The sequence below is a fragment of the Sander vitreus genome, chromosome 14, assembly GCF_031162955.1.
Source record: "Sander vitreus isolate 19-12246 chromosome 14, sanVit1, whole genome shotgun sequence".
NCBI lineage: Eukaryota > Metazoa > Chordata > Actinopteri > Perciformes > Percidae > Sander > Sander vitreus.
In genome coordinates, this window is record NC_135868.1 from 1,427,501 (window position 1) to 1,446,610 (window position 19,110).

At 40.6% G+C, this 19,110-nt stretch overlaps 1 protein-coding gene across 1 annotated transcript in view; it reads left to right on the forward strand.

Annotated features, from left to right (window-relative positions):
• The window catches only part of LOC144529232 (uncharacterized), a 32,251-nt gene that overhangs the window by 8,919 nt on the left and 4,222 nt on the right, over positions 1-19,110 (forward strand). The window contains exons 5-7 of the mRNA XM_078268237.1: positions 12,502-12,595; positions 12,852-13,130; positions 13,581-14,834. Coding sequence (XP_078124363.1) covers positions 12,502-12,595; positions 12,852-13,130; positions 13,581-14,834 — 1,627 coding nt within the window. The remainder of the gene's footprint in view (positions 1-12,501; positions 12,596-12,851; positions 13,131-13,580; positions 14,835-19,110) is intronic.

A 19,110-nucleotide genomic window follows, 5' to 3' on the forward strand; every position in this document is an offset into this window, starting at 1 on the left:
GAGGACTGTGGAGGACCAGAACCAGCCAGGAACTCACATCCACTTTTACAACCAGAGACTGAAGACCAGACTGGAGACTCTTCTGAACCTGAGACTGATGACATGGAATAACGTTTGTGCCTTTAAGTCCAAGCAAAACTTCTCAAGTATCAACATTATATTGTGTGGTAGGAAAAAGTACACTCTTATTTTAAATATTTTATTAGATATTGTTCTGTCTTGTAATGTCTGTCATATAACCAAGAAATCAGACAATTATATTTTATAGGGCCCACACATATATTCACTTCTTTCTAAGTAATGTATGTTTAGCAAGAGTCACTATTAATCATGTATCAATATGGGAGTTTATTCAATACAAATTGGGTTCATGTTTTAATTTTGTGTATCATGTTTAAGCACAATTTAGGCCCAGCAGTCTCGGAGAGGAGACTTTTCTCTCTAGGCCATGGTAAAGCTAATAAAGTAAAGAAATATAATCATTTGATATGACCGGTGTGGTACACCAGGACATGCTGAGTACCCTCCAGGATGAAATAAAGTTAAATCATTTGAAGTAAACCATCTGTTGACTAGCATGTACGTTAGTAGTTATTGTCTGGGTCACAACGACCTAGGTGTACTTAAGAAAAGGAAGATGAGAGGACTCCAGTTGGACACCAGTTCAGGTCCATCTAAAGATGTAACCAACATGAGGTAACTGTGGGCGTGAATGTGTCCAACTGACACCGCCCAAAACGCTGTATAAGAAGAGAGTCATATGAAACTTAGATTCAGTTGTCTATTCGACTGACTATCACCGGTGGTCAGTTGATGTGTCCGAGGCAGCTCGGTTTGTTTGTTAAAATGTAACAAATAAATCTGCATGGAGTGAATATCAACAGTCTCTGGAGTCTTTATGGTGTCCTCGCATAGAAATAAAATGGATAGAAAGGTTATTGGACTGTTTGCAGTAGTCATGTGATGGGTACAACAAAATGGCGATTGTCGTTAGTTGTCCAGTGACAATACGCATCAGTGGGGCCGTAAACTAGAAGCTCGCTGGGAGGAGAGCCTCTCGACGCAGCTCGAGAGACGTTCTCGGAGGGAATGAGGAGGAACAGTTAGACCCAGTGGCAACAGGTCAGTGGCCCACTAACGTTAGATGCAGCTGCAGTGGGTCAGCGGACTGGTAACGTTAGACCCAGCGGCAGTGAGTGTGGGAGAAGATTTGGCCAAAGGGGACATCTGAAGAGACACATGATGACTTACACAGGACACAAACGATTGACCTGCAGTGTTTGTAACAAAAGATTTGCCTGGCGTACAACGTTCAAAAGTCATAAATGTGTTGGTCGTCAGTTGTCAGAGCTTCATCAGAGAGAAAACTTCCTTTCAACCAAGAAACTGAAGTGTCTGATGATGATTGGAAGGAGACCAGAGAACCTCAGTCAGATTTAAAAAAAATACTGAAGTCCCGGTAAGTTGCATGACTGATACCGCTGGGGAAAAACTGTTAATGGGCTCTGAGTGTTGGCAAAGACTTGGCTGAAAGACACTTAAGTTTTGCACGGTCAAAAAGAAGATTCTGTTCAGCTGCTGCGTTTGTGACCAAAGTTTCACCTGGTACAAAGAGCTCAGGAACCATCAATGTGTTGGCCGTCAGAGTCAAACTGAGGAGAACAGAGAGGCAGCTGAAGACATAGAAGCAGGTGGAGAGGACTGTGGAGGACCAGAATCACATCCACAGACCCTTTCACAACCAGAGACTGAAGACACGTCTGTCTCTGTAGGTAGTATGAAATATAGCTGCTCTCAATGTGGGAAAAGATTTAACAACAGGCCAAATCTGAAGGTGCACATGATCACATGACTGTTGCTCTGAATAAAACTCTGCTTTTTGTGAGTAGTTGGCACTAGTCTCTATACACGTTCAAATCGTTAGAAACAAACCTAAGTACAGACACAGGGACGACTAGTTTGCTACGTGGTTTTGCAGATAGTGAAAAGGGTTAAAGGGTAACTACCGTTTTTTTAAGCCCCTATGTCCCATGTTTTTGTGTCTAAGTGACTGATGGGAACAACAATCTTTGACATTGGTCCAGTATTAAGCGAGATCGCTACAATGTAAGTTAATAGGGCAATTGTGCAGCTTGTATTTACCTTCACAAAAGTTCTCATTTTGCTGCTGACAGACTCAGATTAATATTCTAAGTGTCTGACAACATTATGAAAGGATCCCTACAGAGATAGACCTTTTAGTTAAAGAGGAAGATCCTTTTAGTTTAACATGAACTCACCATCACCAAACTACACCAGACTCCATGTAAATAATCAGCACTTTTATCATCGTAAAACACACTTCATTCAAAGTGGACAGAAACTAAATAAAACTATTAAAGAAACCGTCTTGGTTCATCTATCAACACACACACACACACACACACACACACACACACACACACACACAAATTTCAAGGGAACCTGGACCCTGTTTTCCCATGTTTTTGTGTCTAAGTGACTGATGGGATGTAACCCTACAGGACACATGTTCAGCGTCAGTCAGCGTCCACTAAAAGTTCTGTTGTTGCTGCTGACAGACTCAGATTATTATTCTAAGTGTCTGACAACATTATGAAAGGATCCCTACAGAGATAGACCTTTTAGTTAAAGAGGAAGATCCTTTTTTTAAACATAAAAACGTGGGATCATTTTCTAGTTCTCGTCCACAACATGTCTTCTTTCAGACTGTTACATTACAACTTTATTATATTATATTATAATTATAACATTATATTATATATATTATATTAGCAAGGCAAGGCTTTATTTGTATAGCACATTTCAGCAGCGGTGCAATTCAAAGTGCTTTACATAAAACATTAAACACAGTTAAAAATTACTACAAATTAATACAAAATTAAAAATAGTTAATACAAATTTAAAAACAGATTAAATACAGGAATGAAAGAATAAAATTCACAATACTGTGCAGTGCAAATTAAACAAAGGCAGTATAAAAAAAAGGCATTACATGATGCCTCATTTACATATTTAAACACGGACATTCCAGAGAACTTTGAATAGAAAAACATTTTTATAAACCAGCAGGTGTCACTGTGTCTGTGTGTCTGAACTTCATACACCTTCATTCAGACATCACTAACGGCAACATGTGAAGAAAGAAAACATTTCAAAAGTCATCATATTGCTGCCAGTCTGAACAAACAGGAAACAACCATGGAGTAGGAGTGAAGTTACGGGATAGTTTCTGTACCACCTCCCTTCATTTTCCTGCTTTCTTTGAGTTAACTTTAAACTCCCTCTCATGTTGCTTGAATTGCCTCCTCGTGTCCTCCACTTTATTTTAACTAGATATCTGATTCTAGCAGCGTTACAGCTGTAACATTATTTATTTAAATGTTTAAGTGTAAGGTATTTTAATGTGTTACCTCTCAGTTGAAGGTTAAGAGGAAGTTACAGTAAACCATAGAGCTTTTATTGTGAAGGGGAAAAGCGGAAGTGGATAAAGTGTAGTATTGACTGTGTTGTAGGTGAATAAAGTGAGACGTGCAGTGCCGTCTCTGTTCCGGCATCGGACGCCCGTGTTTCTTTATTTTAGAGTCAAACCTGAGTCTAGGCAACAGAAGAAACCCTCGGTTACATTAGTAAACAAACATCTGCCCGGAAGTTGTTGGTACGACCCGTAATAGCGTCCGTCCCCGGAACTAACGTTAACTGTTTGTGTGTCACATCGTGGTGAGGACGGCGGAGTAAAAGGCGCCAGTGTTTAGTTTCTTAAGAAGAAAGAAAGGTCCCAAACTGCTGGATGTGGTTTTAAAAGCTGGAACAAAGCTACACAGAGCAGGTTTGTTTTCTCTTTTAATGTCGCAGGGAGTCGGTGCTAAAGCTAAGGTTAGCCGCTAGCAGCTAGCTCCTGCTAACGTCTTGTTGTATTTCCTGAAACAGGTCGGGGGGAACTTTAACATGAAGTCTGAGAGGAAGCTGTCAGCGGACCAGGGGACAGGTGGGACACGTTTACATCTGAAATATATAGAAATATATACAAGATATGTGTGTATACATGGATATAGACGCTATGTGTGTATATACATGTATATAGAAGCTATGTGTGTATACATGTATATAGAAGCTATGTGTGTATACATGTATATAGAAGCTATGTGTGTATACATGTATATAGAAGCTATGTGTGTATATACATGTATATAGAAGCTATGTGTGTATATACATGTATATAGAAGCTATGTGTGTATACATGGATATAGAAGCTATGTGTGTATACATGTATATAGAAGCTATGTGTGTATACATGGATATAGAAGCTATGTGTGCATACATGCATATATAGAAGCTATGTGTGTATACATGTATATAGAAGCTATGTGTATACATGGATATAGAAGCTATGTGTGTATACATGTATATAGAAGCTATGTGTGTATACATGGATATAGAAGCTATGTGTGTATACATGTATATAGAAGCTGTGTCTGTATACATGTATATAGAAGCTGTGTCTGTATACATGTATATAGAAGCTGTGTGTGTATACATGTATATAGAAGCTGTGTGTGTATATGTATATATATGTATTAGGGGTGTCACGATTCTCCAAATCCTCGATTTTATTACATTTCTGATTCTAAGGTCACGATTCGATTCTCGATTTTTACTTTTTTTTTTTTAAAGCACAGGTTGCTATGCCATTTTTGTAATATAATATCTGACCTTTGTTCGCAATGTACCACATTACATTGTAGTACGGTGGCCGACAGGGGCAAACGCCCTGCAACTTAAGAAAACACACGCAAATAGACAAAACACAAGCAAATTAAGAAAACAACTTCATTAATTTGACAACACATGAGCAGCATTCAGCACACGTGCTGCAAATACACACAACACAACCAAATACATAAACGCGCTGCAAATACACACAACACAACCAAATACATAAACGCGCTGCAAATACACACAACACAACCAAATACATAAACGTGCTGCAAATACACACAACACAACCAAATACATAAACGCGCTGCAAATACACACAACACAACCAAATACATAAACGCGCTGCAAATACACACAACACAACCAAATACATAAACGCGCTGCAAATACACACAACACAACCAAATACATAAACGCGCTGCAAATACACACAACACAACCAAATACATAAACGCTGCTGCAAATACACACAACACAACCAAATACATAAACGCTGCTGCAAATACACACAACACAACCAAATACATAAACGCTGCTGCAAATACACACAACACAACCAAATACATAAACGCGCTGCAAATACACACAACACAACTAAATACATAAACGCGCTGCAAATACACACAACACAACCAAATACATAAACACGCTGCAAATACACACAACACAACCAAATACATAAACGCTGCTGCAAATACACACAACACAACCAAATACATAAACACACTGCAACTACACACAACACAACCAAATACATGAACGCGCTGCAAATACACACAACACAACCAAATACATAAACGCGCTGCAAATGCACACAACACAACCAAATACATAAACGTGCTGCAAATACACACAACACAACCAAATACATAAACGCGCTGCAAATACATAAACGTGCTGCAAATACACACAACACAACCAAATACATAAACGCGCTGCAAATGCACACAACACAACCAAAAACATAAACGTGCTGCAAATACACACAACACAAACTAAATACATAAACGTGCTGCAAATACACACAACACAACCAAATACATAAACGCGCTGCAAATACACACAACACAACCAAATACATAAACGCACTGCAAATACACACAACACAACCAAATACATAAACGCGCTGCAAATACACACAACACAACCAAATACATAAACGCTGCAAATACATAAACGTGCAGCAAATACACACAACACAACCAAATACATAAACGCGCTGCAAATGCACACAACACAACCAAATACATAAACGCGCTGCAAATACACACAACACAACCAAATACATAAACGCGCTGCAAATGCACACAACACAACCAAATACATAAACGCGCTGCAAATGCACACAACACAACCAAATACATAAACGCGCTGCAAATACACACAACACAACCAAATACATAAACGCGCTGCAAATACATAAACGTGCTGCAAATACACACAACCAAATACATAAACGCGCTGCAAATACACACAACACAACCAAATACATAAATGCGCTGCAAATACACACAACACAACCAAATACATAAACGCACTGCAAATACACACAACACAAACTAAATACATAAACGCGCTGCAAATACACACAACACAACCAAATACATAAACGCACTGCAAATACACACAACACAACTAAATACATAAACGCGCTGCAAATACACACAACACAACCAAATACATAAACGCGCTGCAAATACACACAACACAACCAAATACATAAACGCACTGCAAATACACACAACACAAACTAAATACATAAACGCACTGCAAATACACACAACACAACCAAATACATAAACACACTGCAAATACACACAACACAACCAAATACATAAACGCGCTGCAAATACACACAACACAACCAAATACATAAACGCTGCAAATACACACAACACAACCAAATACATAAACGCGCTGCAAATACACACAACACAACCAAATACATAAACGCGCTGCAAATACACACAACACAACCAAATACATAAACGCGCTGCAAATACACACAACACAACCAAATACATAAACGCACTGCAAATACACACAACACAACCAAATACATAAACGCACTGCAAATACACACAACACAACCAAATACATAAACGCGCTGCAAATACACACAACACAACCAAATACATAAACGCACTGCAAATACACACAACACAACCAAATACATAAACGCACTGCAAATACACACAACACAACCAAATACATAAACACACTGCAAATACACACAACACAACCAAATACATAAACGCTGCTGCAAATACACACAACACAACCAAATACATAAACGCTACTGCAAATACACACAACACAACCAAATACATAAACGCGCTGCAAATACACACAACACAACCAAATACATAAACACACTGCAAATACACACAACACAACCAAATACATAAACGTGCTGCAAATACACACAACACAACCAAATACATAAACGCGCTGCAAATACACACAACACAACCAAATACATAAACGCGCTGCAAATACACACAACACAACCAAATACATAAACACACTGCAAATACACACAACACAACCAAATACATAAATGCACTGCAAATACACACAACACAACCAAATACATAAACGCGCTGCAAATGCACACAACACAACCAAATACATAAACGCGCTGCAAATACACACAACACAACCAAATACATAAACGCGCTGCAAATACACACAACACAACCAAATACATAAACGCGCTGCAAATACATAAACGTGCTGCAAATACACACAACCAAATACATAAACGCGCTGCAAATACACACAACACAACCAAATACATAAATGCACTGCAAATACACACAACACAACCAAATACATAAACGCGCTGCAAATACACACAACACAACCAAATACATAAACGTGCTGCAAATACACACAACACAACCAAATACATAAACGCGCTGCAAATACACACAACACAACCAAATACATAAACGCGCTGCAAATACACACAACACAACCAAATACATAAACGCGCTGCAAATACACACAACACAACCAAATACATAAACGCGCTGCAAATACATAAACGTGCTGCAAATACACACAACACAACCAAATACATAAACGCGCTGCAAATACACACAACACAACCAAATACATGAACGCGCTGCAAATACACACAACACAACCAAATACATGAACGCGCTGCAAATACACACAACACAACCAAATACATAAAGAGGGAGCAGCTAGTGGAACAGCTGGATTTTCGACCCCACGGGGAGAGAGAGCTCTGCCTTTTTATTAGAGTCGGGTATGGCTGCAGCCTGGAGAACTCCATAGACTGTATATTAAATTCATATTATTATTATTATTATTATTATTATTATTAATAACATAATATATTAATAATATACAGTCTATGCTCCTGTCTCATGCCCTCCCGGCTGGTGCCCTCCCGGCTGGTCCCGTAGCTTCGGCTTTTCAAAATAAAAGCTTGCGTCTGGTCCGCTATGTGTTTGTACTTTGGTGTGTTGGATGTTTGTGAACTAAACAGTACGGCAATCATGCTAATGAATACAATAACTTTTTCAGCAGATGTCTTACTTACAACACGTTGGAGTTAGCAAAGCAGTTTTGTGTTTATATGTGCAGGAGTTATTCATTTTGATAAATCCCACGGTAAATCGGCTGGTTTACTAAACAGGGAGGGACTATAAATCCTGTCTGTTTTTTGTATTTCAAGAGCGAATTGCTCCACAATATGAATACAGATTGATCACTTATTTTGTTGGTAACCGTTGTTGTATAATCACAAGATTACACTTGAGGAGGCCTATACTTCAGTGATGCGCCTTTCGGACCTCAAAATGAAACCCTCTGATGTAATATGGCTTAAACAAACGTCAACGTTAAACGCTGATGCAGTTTTAAATGTTTTATTACCACGAGTTTACAGACGTCTCTGCTGATTGAGTATCACCTGACCTGAGACACACCCACCAAACGAGAGAAAACATATCTCAAACATAGACTTCATATTTACAGTCTATGCAGTTGCTCTCTCTCTCTCTCTCTGTCTCTCTCTCTCTCTCTGTCTCTCTCTCTCTCCATCCCTCCCCGTGGGGTCGAAAATCAAGCTGTTCCACTTAAATGCTACAAAACAACGCAGCATCCATATTATACAACGGAAGTTCTCCAGACCCCTAAGGGGAGCAGCTGTTTTCTGGGTTTGTGTGCTTTTCTTTTTGCATCGTTTCATATTTGCAGCGCGTTTATGTATTTGGTTGTGTTGTGTGTATTTGCAGCACGTGTGCTGAATGCTGCTCATGTGTTGTCAAATTAATGAAGTTGTTTTCTTAATTTGCTTGTGTTTTGTCTATTTGCGTGTGTTTTCTTAAGTTGCAGGGCGTTTAACCCTGTCGGCCACCGTAACATAGTGTAACAGTAACATATCTTCAGTCAATTGGAAACTTGACAAAAAAAAGTTTACTGACAATTCTGAGGGCAGACTCTAAGCAGCACACAGAGTTTGGTGTTAAAGCCCCCAACGTTGTCTTCCAGGCAGCGCTGCCTGGAAGACACTAGGATTAGGCAGTGGTTACGGTTGAAGACAACGGTCGCAGCGCTGCCTTGAAGGCTTAGTTGGGGGCTTAAAACACCATCGAGCCAGCACAGCAGCTGAGCAGAACGATAGCAAATAGGGTGACTCGGGCAGTCCGCTAACTTGTTAAAAAGTAGTTTGCTCGTTACTCGTTACTTCTTAAAAAAGTAATCCGTTACTTTACTTCGTTGCCCCCTATGGAAAGTAACTTTTTACTTTGCTCGTTACTTTTACGTTACTTTTAAAAGCAGGCGTCTCTGGCAGAGACTGAAGTTGATTATACAAAAACTATGTTTGACCATAAATCCAATCTCTGGTGTATCAGTGAGGTGTCTGAACTCCACTGCAGACTGGATTTTCTCCTCACAGAGTGACGGCTGATTCATTATGAACGAGTCCAGCCGGGTTGAATGCACATCAGCAGATCATTGGCGTTACACAGTGTTAGTGTATACTATGTAATGTCTGTATCGACTTGCATCTCCATCCATGCATTGTCGTGCTTGCTTGCGTGTTCATGCGACCGACACAAGTCCACAGCGGTCCGCTGCGTGTATGTATGAGCCCATCTCCACCGCATCCATCTGTGAGGTTGTCAGCTTTGTGTCTGCCTGGCTCAGAGCGCCGTCCAGCAAAAAGCCACAAAGCTTAAAAAGCTCTCAAAAGTTAGCGTTGGCTGCTTCTTGCTTGCCATGATTACTCTGCTACCAGCCTCTGTCACTTCCCATGTGGAGCTTGTGAGCGCGCAGCTGAGAAGGCTGTGTCGCTGTCAAATCTGTCCCTGGGAAAAGTAACATTGCGCCGAATTGAAAAAGGAACTACGTTTCGTTACCAAATTTTCAGTAGTAGCGTATTACACTACTTTTTACCAGAAAAAGTAGTTGCGTTACTGTAACGCGTTACGCCCAACACTGAATATAACCAATATAAGCTGCTCTGTTTAGGCTACAAAATGTGCATGCAGGCTGAAATTCAACCGTGCGGTTTTATAAAGCTATAAGCAGAAGGAATATCTGCTAGCTGCTAGGCTAATGTGCAATGGTAAATACACAGAATATAGTACAAGCACATAGCAGAGCTTGCAAACTGTGGCTTTTTTGTCGACAACACAAACGCTGTCAACATAACTCACTGGAAATCCAAAATACTTCCACACTTTCACACACTTCAGTGAAAGAGGAGGGGGCTCAAGTTCTGTCGATGGGTCTCCAGCATCTGCAGTTGCCATGCTATCTTTTGATTGGCTCTAGCTAAGTTTCAGGAGGTTGACTGACTCGCAGAACTTCAACACGTGTGTTTTTTTTCACTTGACAAGCCGACCGGACGTGACATAGGGGCGTGGCAGTATCCACGATTCCAGTTTTTAATTCGATATTCAAGATTGTGACTTAATTTCGATGACACCCTTAACATGTATATAGAAGCTATGTGTGTATACATGTATGTAGAAGCTGTGTGTATACATGTATATAGAAGCTATGTATGTATACATGTATATAGAAGCTATGTGTGTGTACATGTATATAGAAGCTATGTGTGTGTACATGTATATAGAAGCTATGTGTGTATACATGTATATAGAAGCTATGTGTGTATACATGTATATAGAAGCTATGTGTGTATACATGTATATAGAAGCTATGTGTGTGTACATGGATATAGAAGCTATGTGTGTATACATGGATATAGAAGCTGTTTCCATGGCTGGTAAAAGCTCACAGCTAATACTGCTACTTCATACTCATCAACAACCACACCTTCTCTCTCTTTCCCTCTCTCTCTCCAACGTGCACTCGTAAACGAGACGCCTGGAGCAGCCGCATCACGCATAGTTTAAGTGTGTGTGTGAGTGGCTGTTAGGGTTCGGTACCTTACGCATCTGAACCAATATCGGTACCGGTGTCTGGTGTTCGGTCTCGGTATTCAACGGTACTTTTTTCTGTACCTTACTCTTACTGAAACTGTAACGCCTGGTTGTAACAACTACAAAATTTGATTCCATAGCAGCACGAACTTATTGCCTATTTAAAGTATAGATTAGCCAAGATAAATATTGTTTCATTGTAGCACATGGCGCAAATGTTAATTTACTCAAAAAAAGTTACTAGTAGTTAAGTTTTAACTTTTTTTTTTAGTTAACGACCCCAACACTGAACGTTAACGTTGGCAGAACTTTAACGTTGCCGTGATAGGATAACCTGACTTCTTTGCTATGCCATGTTATGCTGATTCTATGCATTTTAGAATAACCAAAAGGTGGTAATAATGTTAGAACAGTTAAAGGAGAATTCCGGTCAATTTCAACATGTAGCTCTGTTGTTTGGAAATTTGGAGTGCTGGCAGTAGCAAAAAAACGAAAACAATTGGTGCTGCCTACACCGTGTTATCCCCCTGCTAGCGTTAGCACCCAACAGGCTTAAACAGGGCAAGTTTTAAACGTGTTTTTAGCCTCTTAACATGCTCGAAATGTCATTACAAGTGCCTACCCATGTGCAGTGATTCCTCCCGAGGGAACACAGCAAATATGACTGCAGTAGATGTGACAGAAAGGCATAAAAGTTGTGTTAATCCAGCCAGTGCACATGCCTGTGTTTATTTCCTGTTGTCCGGTCAAGTCCACACTAGTCGATTGTCGAACTCATACAATCCAATATTCCAGTCAAATATGCTGTGTTCCCTCGGAAGGAATTAGCACTAAATTGGTCGTAATTGCTTTCAGTTTTGAGCCGGACATAACGTTACACTCAGGCATATCCTCAGCTTGTGCTCCCTACTCCTGATGCACGTGAAAGTACCGACATTTGGCACCGTTTGATTTTACGTGTACCAATACTCGGTAATACCGACGTGATTTGGGTGGTACCGGTAAAAGTGCAGGGTTCGGTACCCAACACAAGTGGCTGTGTGTCTGATTGTGTGTGGCTGAGTGTGTGACTGTGTGTGTGTGATACTGTTTCTGCCACTGTGTATGTGAACTATCATGCATCGTGTGTGCCAAAGACAACGAGGCACCGACGCCCGTCCTGTGCGTCGGTTTCCTGGATGTATAATAACGGTCGGCTCATTTTTGTTTTTACGTTCATTTACCGCGTAAGCGGTGCGCAAAAACAGTTAGGCTCTGCGCCTAAGCTGTATAATAGCATTTTGCTAATAAGCATTCCACCCACCTATTCCTTCTACCTGCCACCCTAACATAGCAGGCTAGAACCGGCCCTGGTGTTGAATCTACTCCGAAGCAGCAATGCAGGACGTGTGAATGCAGCCTAAAGCAGCCTTTAGAAACTTCAACAGGTTTGTGGTGGACCGTGGGCTTCGTCTTAGACCTACACTTCCTTCGGACTAACAACAGTAGCTTGTTAACTACTAACAAAAAACTAGATATATTTAGTCTACAGTCATTGAAAACAAACAAAATCAACATATCCTTAAATTTGAGGAACCGTCTTCTTAAAATTGTTGCTGAATAATTTTCAGTGTTGGATTTTGCCACGTTTAATGGAATTGTAGATGTTAAATTGTACAAATATTCACACTGTCTGTGTTTTAGCTTTATCTCAAGATGTTCTGGAAGTGATTGTTGGTGAAGAGGAACAGCAGGAGTGTAGCTCCAGTGTGGACCAGCAGGAGCCAGAGCCCCCCCCACACATTAAAGAGGAACAGGAGCAACTGTGGAGTAGTCAGGAGGGAGAGCAGCTTCAAGGGCTGAAGGAGGCCGATATCACCAAGTTCCCATTCACTCCTGTCCCTGTGAAGAGTGAAGATGATGAAGAGGAAGCTCAGTCCTCACAGCTTCATCGGAGACAAACTCAACACATGGAAACAGAAGGTAATAGTGACGTTTTGAAGGAGAGCAGAGAACCTCCGTCAGGTTTGAGAAGTCATGTGACTGTGTGTTGATGTGATCACACAGCAAACATTAACGCTTATAGACAAATAAACCAGTGCAACTGTCTTCTGTTATCTGAGCCAGTGGAAGCATGTAGCTATTAAACAGAAGAGGCCCCAGAATGGAGCCTTGGGGAACTCCACATTTCATATTTGTCCGCTCAGATGTTTAAGTAGGATTCAAACCAGACCAGAAAATTAATTAGGAATAAAATAAGCCTCAGGTATAATTGTCAGTCTTTACAGCACTCGGGATGAAAGTTAGAATGCATAAACATGAAATAAAGTTTTTTACCACGTAAAGAGATTTGAAAAGAGACTCTGTACTGTTGATGCTGTCTCTCTGTGTCTGTGTTAACGTCTCTCTCTGTGTGTTTCCTGTTCCCTGCAGATGTTGAGCAGCTGTTGGTGGTTAAAGAAGAGGTTCCCCCTGAGCAGCAGGAGTGTAGCTCCAGTGTGGACCAGCAGGAGCCAGAGCCCCCCCCACACATTAAAGAGGAACAGAAGAAACTAGGGAGCAGTAAGGAGGGAGAGCAGCTTCAAGGACTGGAGGAGGCTGATATGAAGTTCCCATTCACTCCTGTCCCTGTGAAGAGTGAAGATGATGAAGAGAAAGCTCAGTCCACACAGCTTCATCAGAGACAAACTCAACACATGGAAACAGAAGCTGATGGAGAGGACTGTGGAGGACCAGAACCAGCCAGGAACTCACATCCACTTTTACAACCAGAGACTGAAGACCAGACTGGAGACTCCTCTGATTCTGAGACTGATGACAGTGCTGATTGGAAGGAGACCAGAGAACCTCAGTCAGCTTTAAACTCTATGAAACATGATTCAAGACATAAGAAAACATTCAGCTGCTCTGAGTGTGGGAGAAGATTTGGCGTCAAGTCAAATCTGAAGAACCACATGAGAACTCACACAGGAGAAAAACCTTTCAGCTGCTCAGTTTGTAAGAAATCTTTTACACAGAGAGGAGATTTACAGAAACACATGATAATCCACACAGGAGAAAAACCTTTCAGCTGCTCAATTTGTGATAAAACATTTGGCTTCAAGACACACCTGAAGAGACACATGATAACTCACACAGCAGAGAAGCCTTTTAGCTGCTCAGTCTGTAAGAAATCTTTTACACAGAGTGAAAATTTACGGTCACACATGAGAACTCACACAGGAGAAAAACCTTTCAGCTGCTCAGTCTGTAAGAAATCTTTTACACAGAGTGGAAATTTACAAAAACACATGAGAATCCACACAGGAGAGAAGCCTTTTAGCTGCTCAGTTTGTAATAAATCTTTTACACAGAGTGACAATTTACGGTCACACATGAGAACTCACACAGGAGAAAAACCTTTTAGCTGCTCAGTTTGTAAGAAAATGTTTTTAATGTCTAGAAATTTACAGTTACACATGAGAATCCACACAGGAGAAAAGCCTTTCAGCTGCAGTGTTTGTAACAAAAGATTTGCCTGGCGTTCTGATGTCAAAAGACATAAATGTGTTGGTCAGTTGGAAACAGAAGCTGATGGAGAGGACTGTGGAGGACCAGAACCAGCCAGGAACTCACATCCACTTTTACAACCAGAGACTGAAGACCAGACTGGAGACTCTTCTGAACCTGAGACTGATGACATGGAATAACGTTTGTGCCTTTAAGTCCAAGCAAAACTCAAGTATTAAACAAAAATCTTTATGTATCAACATCTAGATAGAAGACATTATATTGTGTGGTAGGAAAAAGTACACTCTTATTTTAAATATTTTATTAGATTTTGTTTTGTAATGTCTGTCATATAATCAAGAAATCAGACAGATGTAACCACCTGATATTTTATAGGGCCCACACATATATTCACTTCTTTCTAAGGATGTTTAGCAAGATTCACTATTAATCATGTGTCAATATGTGAGTTTATTTAATACAAAACACAACACATTGGATTCATGTTTTAATTTTGTGTATCATATTTAAGCACAATTTAGGCCCAGCAGTCTCGGAGAGGAGACTTTTCTCTCTGTGTCAGGGAGACAGGAAGTGCAGGTTGAAAGCTATCTTTAGTTTAAACAAGGAAGATGTGAGGGAAGTAGCATAGGAAAGTTAGCCTAGCAAGGTGTTTACTGTCAGGGAGCAGAGAAGTTTTCTCTTTGAAGCAAAGCAAAGATGGACATATTATGATCTGTACCATCTGTTGACTAGCATGTACGTTAGTAGTTATTGTCTGGGTCACAACGACCTAGGTGTACTTCAGAAAAGGAAGCTGAGAGGACTGTAAGAAGTAAAAATATCACCAGTTCAGGTCCATCTAAAGATGTAACGAACGTGAGGTAACTGTGGGCGTGAATGTGTCCAACTGACACCGCCCAAAACGCTGTATAAGAAGAGAGTCATATGAAACTTAGATTCAGTTGTCTATTCGACTGACTATCGCCGGTGGTCAGTTGATGTGTCTGAGGCAGCTCGGTTTGTTTGTTAAAATGTAACAAATAAATCTGCATGGAGTGAATATCAACAGTCTCTGGAGTCTTTATGGAGTCCTTGCATGGAAATAAAATGAATAGAAAGGCCATTGGACTGTTTGCCGTGGTCATTTGATGGGTACACAACACAAAATGGCGATTGTTGTTAGTTGTCACGGTGACAATATGCGTCAGTGGGGCCGTAAACTGTGTCGAAGCTCGCTGGGAAGAGAGCCGCCCAACGCAGCTCGGGAGATGTTCTCAGAGGGAATGAGGAGGAACAGTTAGACCCAGCAACAACTAGTGTTGTTTTTGGCAGCCTGTTTTCATTTTAGTCTAGTCTTTGTGTCAAGCTGGCATTTTAGTTTTTATTAGTTTTAGTCATGTTCATTTCTTTCTTTTTAGTCTAGTCAAGTTTCAGTCGACTAAAAGTTTGAGCATTTTAGTATTATTTTAGTCAGAATTATCCATGACTATTTTAGTCTAGTTTTAGTAACGTAATAATAGTAACGTTACTATTCCACGGCTCGTTTGACCGTTGCTGCAAAACCTCAGCTCCGCGACTCGCCGGAAGTCGGCTTATTATCTGAAGTTTATATGTTACCAGGGCAATGGTACACATATAAATGGCTGCCGCTCTGACCATTCTGCTACATTGATTTGAATGGAAATGGCCTTTCTAGTCATTTTGTCTGACAATTTCTTCTGTACCGAGGCCGCTGTGTCAGCAAGTAAAGATCTTCACTTCTAATTTTAAATATAGGCCTTAGTAGTTTAAATAACTAGTAAAGTAAGGTAAAGAGTGGAATGGCAACAAGAAATAACCACCACAACTGACAGCTTCTACATTGTGCAACTTAACCAGTACTCTAGCATTGTGTATCAGATCACAACAATTTGTAGTTAGCTGGATCATCATTTTCCATAATAGACCATATACTGACCTACCTGAGACAGTATCGTAGCTCTGCTCGGGTCCTGCAGGTCACACAATGTGTACAGTAACGTACAGTAGGATAACGTTACCTGGCTTGGCTAGCGATCGTTAAAGACATGTTCAAAATCAGCATTCTGTCTCTGGGGCAGTCAGTTGAGAAAATAACTAAGAATATACAAAATAAGACTTAAGATGGACAACAAGGCCACATTAACAATAACTAACAGTATACGGCACCAATACAAGATTAATACATGAAGAATTCATGAAGGGAACACATTGCACATTATTTACTAGTTGTCAGGGAGCTCAGAGGACTCAAAAGCGTGACTCAGTGGCAGAGGTAAAGAGGTAATGAAGTTTATTATTATTATTACAAAGTACAATCTCAGGCGAAGATATCAGAAACAGGAGGCAAAAGTACAAAGTTTTGGTGCCCAACCCCACCCTAAACCCAACAAGGGTTGAAGGTGTTTCAGAGGTACTGCAGTGACTCTAGGAGGGTTTCATCTCCTGGTATTGGCTGGACAAACCCTGTGAGGAATTACAAATTGTGAAATCTTGAGTCCCTCTTTGTTTTTGTAATGTCATGTGTAAGGCTTAGATAATATAATAAAATGTACATTTATTATATTAAAACTTTTTTCAGAGCTCTGAAAATGTAATAGTATTTGTCTTTCTTCCAAAGTGTATTTTATTCATTAATCTTCTTTGTGTGTATTTCTGAGGAAGTCTTGAACACTTCCGGACTTTTATTTTGAAGCTCTAAACTGGAACACTTCCGGACTTTTATTTTCAGCAACTGATCTGCACCGGAAGCTGTAGTATTTACTGCGGCTAACTTCACACTTTGAACAAGATGGCGCCTAGCAGAAAGGTGTGTTAGCAGAGTCTCTTTTTGCTGTGTTGAGAAAGAGGTAAAATGTGTAAAGTCCAGATGCTGAGAGCGTTGGTGGAGCAGCGACTAACTGCGGCTGCTGAAGAGATATTTGGGCTGTTTGAAAGAACGATAGCAGAGTACGAGGAGGAACTTTGTCGTTCAAAAGAGGAGAACGAGCGACAACGGGAGCTACTGGACGCTGTTTTCAAGCCCTCAGCTTCGGTTACACAGAGCAGGTTTGGTCCCTTTACTTCTATAAACTCAGGATGTTTGTATCTGAATGTATTGTTTCGTTGATTAAACATTGTAAAGAACTGACAGGTAGATTTGGTATTATTAATATTAATGTTTGTCCTCCAGTCTGTTGGTCAGTTACCATCATGGCTAATTTCCAAACCTGAAGTTGATCTCTGCATGCTGAACAGCTTTTTATTACTGCTTGTTACTGTTCTGCATGGTTGAACGGTGCGAGAAGATGGCTCGGGTCTGTGTTGCTTGGCTGTGTTTTGATGCTTGCATGGCTTCTTATACTGTTGATGTGTAACTGTGCTAATGTCTTGCTGCTTCCTGTAGCTCTGCATGGCTTACTGAGAAAGCTTATTTGTTGCTCTAGCTGTCTGTATGGTGTCTTGTTGACTTCTGTCTGTATATATAACCTGTACTAATGTCTTGCTGCTTCCTGTTGCTCTGGTCTAAAATCATCTGACCAAAGGACTACAGTTGGAAATGATCCGGCTGGCTAACACTGGCACATTTACAGAAATGTTAATTAGTGTGTGTTGTCCGTTTTTATAAAATAAAGAATGAGGATAAGAACAGCGGGGGAAGGAATATTTAGATACTTTACTGCAGTAAAAGTACTAATACCACACTGCAATAATACTCTTACAGTAAAGGTCCTGCATTGATAATGTCACTTCAGTAAAAGCAAGGAACTTTTCTAATGTGAACCATTCTTTGTTGAACTTGAATACTTTACACATGGCCACCTGTCTTAAAAGGGAAGGCTCGGCCGCTAACAATCATGTAAAAGGAGAACAGTGAAAGTTAAATTTTCTATCAAGCAGTTAAAAAGTTTTAGCGTCGACATCGCTAAAACTTGACGCGATGGTGAGGCATTATATAACAAAGGACAAAAAGTGGTTGGAGGGGGGCTTTGTCCACACTGTCTCTGAAGTCTTTGTGTGACACATGATGTGGTGTATTTGGGAGTGGTTGACGGGCTACAGCCCTACAGTTAACTCTGTAAAGGGCGGCTGTGGTAGAGTGGTCGCCTGCCAATCGGAAGGTCCTGCAGCCCCATGTCGAAGTGTCCTTGGGCAAGACACTGAACCCCGAGTTGCCCCCGATGCCGCGCCATCGGAGTGTAAATGTGTGTGAGTGTTTATCTGATGAGCGGCAGCCTCGGCCACAGTGTGTGAATGTGTGCGAATGGTTCCTGTACTATGTAAACGTGCTTTGAGTAGTCGTTAAGACTAGAAAAGCGCTATATAAAAACAGTCCCTTTACATTGATTGCTGTTCTGCCTTGTGGTGCCTGAAGTTAATCTGACTCAGACGTTTAGGCTCAAGGTTCTTTGATGTCCCTGCATTCCACCTGCGCTGCTCATCTGTACATGCAAGCCCTGTTTACCACCAATCA